Source organism: Austrofundulus limnaeus, unplaced genomic scaffold (assembly GCF_001266775.1).
Source record: "Austrofundulus limnaeus strain Quisiro unplaced genomic scaffold, Austrofundulus_limnaeus-1.0 Scaffold13, whole genome shotgun sequence".
Lineage (NCBI taxonomy): Eukaryota > Metazoa > Chordata > Actinopteri > Cyprinodontiformes > Rivulidae > Austrofundulus > Austrofundulus limnaeus.
The window spans coordinates 97680-106484 of NW_013952415.1; the positions used below are offsets into that span (position 1 = coordinate 97680).

Sequence of the window (8805 nt, forward strand, 5' to 3'; positions counted from 1 at the left end):
CTTTAAGTTAATTTTATTGTTTTGTGATATTAATAATGCTAATTTATCGATATTTTTCTAATTTTGATCTATTTTTGCTTCTGTTTAGCATCGTCATGGTTGCTAGGTGACATGATGTATGCCGGGGTGGAGGGGAGGCTAGACCGTCCAAATTCACAGCCTCTTTTTTTTCCGGTCTTCCCGGTCTCCAAGGACCCGGCCCACCTCGACAGGGTAGTCTGGGTCCTCCAGAGGACCCGGCCCATCGTTTTGGACACAGCATTATGGGCTACAAGGCCTACATAACGGTATCCTTAGATCCTGTTGATCTCTTTACAGCCTGACCCTGACCCCAACACTGAGGTTAACCAGGAGAAATGTGACCCAAGTAGGGGTCTCCAGAAAAAGTGGTGCCGTACAGTAACGCCCCTTTTTTGCTTGTCCAGTCAGGGGTGTTCCTTTAACAAAGTCCGTCAAATCAGGTGTGTCCCTTTAGAATCGCCTTTCCTTGCAACACGCCCACTCATCCGCAGAGACCCCTTACTTGGATACGTCTGCAACCCAGCAGTTTACATGATTATGTCTGAAAAGCTACTTCACAAGTTTAATTTAAATAAAACTCTACAAGAACTTTAAACCTTGCTAAAAAAAAACTTGCTGTCGTGCTGTGTTGTGCAGGCGATGATGAGAGTGGAGCTGCTGTACGGGTTGGCAGGACTGGTGGGCAGCTTGGTGTCGGGTCACCTGTTCCTGCTCTACAGCTCCAGCGTGGGGAACGGAACCATCCTGCTGATTGTGAGCACGCTGCTGCACCTCCTCTGCCTCCTCCATTCCATCTTCTTGCTGCAGGTCGGTGAGACCTTTACAGAAAAGACTCTTCCATCATCAGTGGTGTTTAACAAATGTTGGAATCACACATTGCCCAGTTTTATATCTTGGTTTCCCGCTTCGACTGAAAGGTGAAAGACGTGTCGAAGGTGGACCAGGAGGAGAACTATCACCTCCTCTCCCACGCCTCCAGGAATGCCTATGTGTCCGAGTCCGCTGCGGAGATCAACAAGGTGAACTTGGTTCTGCTGTTTGCAGCGGCCTTCCTGTATGACTTCGCTGTGGGCGGAGCTGTGGAGATCCTGGGTTCCTTTGTGCTGAAATCGCCGCTCAGCTGGACCGCCACGCAGGTACCTTTATGTGCACTCTTTAGAATACTGTTTAGGATTTTTAAGGTGAAATAAAAATGTGTGAACCTGCTTAAAAATGTTACATCCTAATAAATACCTCATCTTTCTTATTTGTTTATAATAAAATCAGATTTTTATAGATGCCAGGCTGCATTTGTTTCACCTTCTTGTTTCATTTTTCCTATCCTGCCCTCTATATTCTTCTTTTTCTCCCCTCTCTCAGGTGGGCTATGGGAACGCAGCAGGCTGTGTAATTTTCCTCACCAGTTACCTCGGTGTCGCCGTATTCCGGCGCTGCGTCGGCGATGAAACTCTAATCCTGATCGGCATGCTGTCGTTTGCATCCGGCATCTACTTCATGACCTTTGTCAAGACAACGGCCACGTTCTACGCTGGTAAGAAAAAGTGTGTGAGGATTGCTTTATTGCTCCTCATGTGTTATCGGAGCGGCCGCTGATAAAATAATATTTCTACTAACCTTAGTCCCTCTGAATAAACAGCTCTAAATCAAAAGCATATCAGCTGTAAATGATTGATTTATATCACTTTAAGGCAGTGTTTCCCAAAGTTGGGGTCGGGATCCAAAGTGGGGTCCCGAAACATCAAGATGGGGTCCTGAAAAGATTTTCTGAATTAATTACATTTTTGCCTTAGTTGTTACAAAGGAGTGAGATTAGTGTATTTAAAATGGATAAATGTAGTATAAAAATATTGTTACTATGCCCATGTTTTGTTGACCTGATACAAATGTTTATCATCCAAAAATAGCTGGGGGCACAGGTCTCTGCTGCTGTTATTTTGTGGGTCAAAAGCTAAAAAGTTTGGGAACCACTGCACTTTGGTTCCCAAAGTTGGGCTTGGAACCCAATTATGGGTCATGAAGCACCTTGGATAATCAAAAAGAAAAAAATTGTATATGTCTTCTGGACGGGTTCTTCTCTAATGAAACGTTTCATCTCTCCTCCAAGAGACTTCTTCAGTCTGAGAGTTTCAGGCAAAATTCAGTTTGACCTATACAATTTTTTTCTTTTTGATTTTTTACCTGGATTACTGAGATGCACCTTGGATAATCTCCAGAAATCAATTTAAAGGGTAATAAAACAATTGCTGATGTAATATTTTCCCTATAATTATTACAAAAACACAAAATAACCATAAATAAGTATTTAAATTTGTGTACAAGCTGTTTAGATTGTCAAAAACCTGTGTTTTTAGGGTTATTAATGAAGTTCGTGCACTCAGATTAGTAATATTTGGGGTCACAAGTTTTTGCCATGGATAGTTTGTGGGTCAGAAGATAAAAAGTTTGGGAACCACTGTTTTAAAGGCATGTATGTAAAACAATTGACCTCCGTCTTGTCTTTGTTTCAGATGTTCACAACCAAATAATATGGGATAAATCTTGTGCCATCAGGAATTGAATTTGAATTGCTCTGATTGAATCTGAATGTGCATTATTTGAAATTAAATGCATTGGTACGAAAATGAATTTTACTGAATTGAAACTGAATTTAAAGTTTTGTATCTGAATTAATTTGCTTTGAAACTGTATTTTGGTTTATTAAAAACAGAGTTTGACTTCTTTCACTTTCAGTTCCATAATTCAGATTTTTGTGTCACACATCCTGGTCCTTGAGAAAGCCAGCCTGAGTAATCAAACACAGATCCACAGATTTATGTTTCACTTTGGTGACGCTTCCCATCTGTATGTAACAGAGTTGATGCAATCCACCATAAGAGTGACAAACACAGACAAATTTATTTTATTGCAGTGATTAATTTTACCTATATGTTGTAAATGTTACATTTACATCACATCATGGATCACACATTGATCAGATGCTGCTGCTGCTGACTGATTGATCCATGATGGGATGTAACATTTTCTATAAGTAAAATTAATCACTGCAATAAAATAATTTTCTGTTTTTGTCACTTTTACGGTGGATTGCATCAACTCTGTTACATACAGAAGGGAAACTTCACCAAAGTGAAACGTAAATCTGTGGATCTGTGTTTGATTACTCTGGCTGGCTTTCTCAAGGACCAGGATGTGTGACACAAAAATCTGAATTTTGGAACTGAAAGTAAACAAACTGAATTTTTAATAGACCAAAATACATTTTCAAAGCAAATTAATCCAGATACAAAGCTTTAAATTCAGTTTCAAATCATTAAATTCAGTTCCAATTTAGTAAAATTCATGTTCAAATCAATGCATTCAATTTGAAATTATGCACATTCAGATTCAATCTGAGCAATTCAAATTTAATTCCCGCTGGCACAAGCTTTATCCCATAAAATAACCTCTGAACCCAAAACTTTAACCAATATAAAGCTGTAATTACAGCTTTAATAAAAACCCAGAACAGAAAGAAAAAGCAGCATAGCTGTAGGACACTAGAGGAGTTATGAGAAATGTCCTAAAAGTAATAATCAACGCTGTTTTCTTCCTACAGCTCGTTCCTTGAACCTGTTTGCTCTCATCCCGCTGCCAACGATCAGATCTCTGATTTCTCAGCAGGTTCCTGCATCCTCCTGTGGTAAGAGCTGTCAGCAGTACACACGACACTACTGATGACTTTAACTCACACTTCACGTTAACATACCTGTATATGTCAAACCTACATCACTTCACTTTTAATTACCTCGTGTGTAAAAATTCACAGGCTTCGGCTTCTAAAAGCTACATTTTGGGAGCTGAAATTCAAGTTTCAGAAAAAAAAATGAAATGCACCACACAAACTGAATGGAGCTCTTGTTCTGTTTTAGTTGTTATGTTTATAGTATGAGCACGGTGTTAACAACTGAATATGCAGGAGACACAAAGGACTGTTTCTTCCAGGAAACCAGCAAAACCTGTCCAACCAGTCCTCCTCCTTTTCACTCTGTTGATGATTTATCAAAAAATAAAATAAAATAAAGTTTAGAACTTAAGTAGTAAATTATAAATTGCCACAGACATGCAAACGTAGTAATATTGTAGTTGCAGTAGTTATAGTATGATCAGCGCTGTAATATTTAAATAACAAGCTAAAATTAGAAAACACCATACAATAAAATGTCATGATATTAACAAATTAATATGCAAACCTACACTAAAAATATAACATAAAAACTACTTTTATTGTAATTTTAATTTAAAAAATGATGATTTAAATGTCTTTGGACTTGTTTTAGCTAAGAAATGCTTATTGAACACCACGCATAAGAAGATAAAACCAAAGTAAGTGGATATTGAGAAGACGTGAAGCTGAACCAGAGGTCATCACTGTGGATCCACTGAAAGTAATGCTAGATCTGCAAAGAAACCTTTATAAGGACGTGCTGAAACGTCAAGAATAAAGTATAGAACTGGACAGTCTACTAATTAAACGTGACTTTTACCAAAACTAATACTTAAAAAAATATAAACTAAACTGCCTTCAGATACTACACAGATTCATARGGGTGATTCTTTTAAAAGACAGCTGAAAGTAGCAATTCTTCACAAGAAAATCTTTATAATATTCAGTGTATATTAGGTTTTTGTTTAGCTTGCATTTTTTATACTAATATTTGTATGATTGATTGTATTACCAATTTTTTTTTGTCGTATCATTGTGATGTTATTGTTAATTTGTTTTTATGTGGACCCCAGGAAGAACAGTAGAATAGTTATTGTTGAGGTAATGATGGGGATCCTTAATAAATGAATATCTGTGACAAATTATTTAAAGCAAACAGGTTGAGATTTGTTCTTTCTCCCACCTGTTTCCTGTCCTTCAGGCATGATGCTCACCGGCCTGCAGATCACTCTGAAAGCTGCCAGCATGTCCTACATCCCTGCTTTCACCAGGATCTACCAGAACACCCTGGACTGGCTCCCAGGCTTCGTCTTCCTGCTGTCCAGCATCTTCACAGTACTCGCCATGATACCAGTCAGGTACGATAATCCTTTCCAGGTTTATTTGAAAATAAGGCACAGTTATAAAAGAGTCTTAAAGCAATAATAATAATAATAATAATAATAATAATAATAATAATAATAATAATAATAATAATAATAATAACTATCTGATACCAATTTTCTCATCTTTTAAAGAACATTTTCTCTTTTCTTCCTCCAGCATTGTGGGCTGCAGAACTGCTAAGAAGCAACTGTACATGAGGATTCAGGGAGACTGAAGCACTGCATTGATGGCCAGTTCATATTTGCACAAGGAAAATAGGAACTGAAAACACAAAGTGTGACTTCCTCTATTTTGTTAAAGCTGCAGCTGCAGGGACAGGCTGCTGGACCTGACCTYTTACGGTACAAAATACAAACCAAAGTTTTCCTAGTCTATGATATTTTGGTAACGCTTTCTTTTACGGTACCCGTATTACCGTGTAATTACAAGGTAATAAAAAAAATGTAGTTAAATATAATTACTACCTTATTGATTTGATTTGATTTATTGATTTAACAGGAAAAGATTACTAAAAATRAAGCCTGACTCAGCATAATTGCTGTTTTACAGCAGGTTCCTGTTCTGCAGCACATAAAACACTCAGAAATACAGCATCACAATCACATCATTAWACACCATAGACACAAAGACAAACAAGCATACCAAATTTCAGGAAGGCAGCATTTGCAAAATAGGACGTCTAAATATGAGCACAACAAAAATGTGTCCAGCAGATGGCAGACAAGACTTCTTAAAGGGCTGTAGTTTTGAAATGGACTTTATGTTTTGAGGAATGTCATTCCATGCTTTAGTATAAACATAGAAGAAAGACCTCTGGCCGTAACAGTTTTTAAAAGTTTGTAATATCAGTTTGTCCTTTTGTAACAGATCTAGTTGAATGACCACTTCCAGAATTTGATTTGGGCAACAATGCAAAGAGAGTTACAGTACATAATTGGCACCTTGGAAGATCTGAAAATATAAATTGATACCGCTATACAAAACATAATACTGAAAAGTCAAGGCATCAGACAATGAAAGAACTGTACAGTGATGAGTCCAACCAGGAAGTTTTTTATGAATTTTGTAGGCCCTGTTGTAGAGCCTAACTATGGGTTCTAAGATTTKATTTGTTGTAAGAGACCAAACAGGTAAACAGTACGACATGGTTGAGAGTATAATGGCATGAAGATAGATATTTGAAACAGAAGATGTCAGATTGGATCTAATTTTTGAATAAACGAATAATTTCTGTTTCAACTTAGTGGTTACCATGTAATTACGTGGTAATTAGGGTACAAAAGAAAAACTACTGTTAGTAAAACTACCTTTATTGGGTAACTACAATCAAATTACTATTCAGTAGTAACTCAACACTATATTTATAACCAAAAGAATGAAACTAAATTTTGAGGTTTGTGGTTGATTGCAATAAAATATAACTTTAAAACTGCCCAAATTACCTACTACTTATTTAGGTGTTACATAGTGAATTGTAATACATTACCAGGTAAGTGCTACATTACTGCAGACAATTAATTACATAGTAAAATTTTACCCTAATTACCACGTAACTACATGGTAATAAGGTAGTAATTACAATTTAATTACATTTTTTATTACCTTGTAATTACATGGTAATAAGGGTACCGTAAAAGAAAGTGTTACCAATATTTTTTTTTAATAAAAGCATTATTGTTATGTATGAAGGCCTGAGTGGACAGAATGGAATGCATCAAAATTTGAGTAAAAGTTAAAATGTGTTGACATTTCAACAAACGTACAGACGTCATAAATTAATGGATTGCATCAACCAGTTGAAATGTGCTAACTGGGAAAAACCAAAACTAAACGAAAAAAACAGAAGTGGTTTTGAAAACAGAACTCAGAGATTTCAACATGTTGGAGATTAATCGAGTGGTAGAGTTCACAGGGTTCATGGGAGGAGAAACATTAATTTTTTTATCTTGTGTAAAAATCTATTTTTCCTTTTTGTTATTTAGATCATGACTACAATAAGTAGTTGGAAGGCTTAAAAGCAGGTGTCAGAAGAAGGAAAATGGTTTCTGGAGTTTATTTTAACACAAATGTAGACTTTTGGAAAAGTGGTACAATAGATTTGAAGGTGTCACACAAACTTTTTGGAATCACCTTCTTCATGAAGTTTTATTTATTATATGTTTTARTATTTTATTAGATTTATTAAGCAGATGATTGTGTTTAAAGATCTTTAACAAACCTTAACCTGGGTCTAGTTGGTCTGTTTAAGTTCCAGATAAATTCTGACCCTTTTGAGCAGTTTTTCTTGTTTCTTCCATTTACCCAAACCAGTCCAAGTTACTTACAGTGTTGGGGAATGATTTTGAAGGATTTTCATGCGTAACAAGGAGCTCATTTTTAAAAAAAGGCTTCTGATTATTTTCAAACTTTATGGTTGCAGTTTGTGGGAACTGACGAGAGAAAAGATGCAATTTGTCACAAGTTAGTATCAACAGGTTTAGCTAAGAGAAGAAAAAATGTTTAAAGCTTAATTTCTATGTTTTTTTTACATCTGACATCTGTTTTTTTTTTTTTTTTTCTAATCTTAGCATAGAAGGTTACGGTTTATTCTGTGTTGTTTGCACTTTGCACTTAACAATTTAAAAAGAAATACACCAGGTCTATTCACCTAAATCACTCAGGGGCCACAGTTACTGAAAGCCAACAACAGGGGCCAGACATGCAACAGTTATCATTACATACATTTAATTCATGATTTAAAACCTTCATGTCTTTGACAGATATTTGTCATTTTAGATATTTGAAACCTTTCTCTCATGGATTTAACTTTTATTTTCCATTTTTAAAATGTAGTTTTATTTTAAATGAGCTCAGTGATGGGCCAGTCTGAGCTCATCCAGGGGGGCGGATGTGGCCCCCGGACCACCAGATGAATAACCCTGCTTGGTACACTTAACATTTTCTCCTACTTTGACTGCTTTTTGACTGTCCATGTTTTGTTTGTTCTTTGTTTTTTTAAATCAATTGGGGGGAAAAAAAGCTTAGTAATTGTATTGGAGTAATTTCAAGTACTGACTGGATTTATAGGGAAGAAATTGTGGTTTTCTAAGCTAATTTTGTACATCATTTTTTGACACAAAGTCTTAACAGTGATCTATGTTACAGCCCAGTAAATATGTTACCTGTACCCTTCATAATATACCCTGGTCCCTGTACGTACGAGGTAATTAGCCAGTAAAGATTGTACCTGGTAAGTAGCAGTTACAGTGGTTTGCAAAAGTATTCATACCCCTTGAACTTTAAGTTTAAAGGGTATTCCAAAAACGAGGAATAAAAGTCTATCCTTCTCCAGTAAGGCTTCCGGTTGTTGACAGGTGGAGGAGCATAAAGCTCAATTCAAGTCTACACAAACACAGTCCCCACAACCCTCCCAATAATTTACAAATTAAACAATAAACAATTTTGTATTGTGTGTGTGTGTGTGTTCGTTGACAACGTTTCGGCTTATGAGCCTTCATCAGGTCTGAACACACAACAGGCTGACTGCCGTCTCTACTGAGCTCGGTCTTATATACCCACGTGGCTCCTCCCATTTTCATTTTAGGGACACAGATTGCTATGTGAATCAGGCTGAAAACACAGCTGATCACAAGCATGAGGCATCGGGGCCCAAGCCCCCAGCCACAACTGAAAGGACTGAAGAGCAACCACTGGAC

At 36.7% G+C, this 8805-nt stretch overlaps 1 protein-coding gene across 1 annotated transcript; it reads left to right on the forward strand.

Annotated features, from left to right (window-relative positions):
• Positions 1 to 657: 657 nt before the first annotated feature.
• slc46a2 (solute carrier family 46 member 2) lies at positions 658 to 5539 on the forward strand (the record flags this gene model as incomplete). Its single annotated transcript, XM_014002380.1, is given in 6 exon segments — positions 658 to 828; positions 939 to 1157; positions 1381 to 1552; positions 3617 to 3700; positions 4926 to 5082; positions 5267 to 5539. Coding segments are annotated over 6 exon segments (861 nt in total), but the record flags the coding sequence as incomplete, so codon positions are not given.
• Positions 5540 to 8805: the final 3266 nt, after the last annotated feature.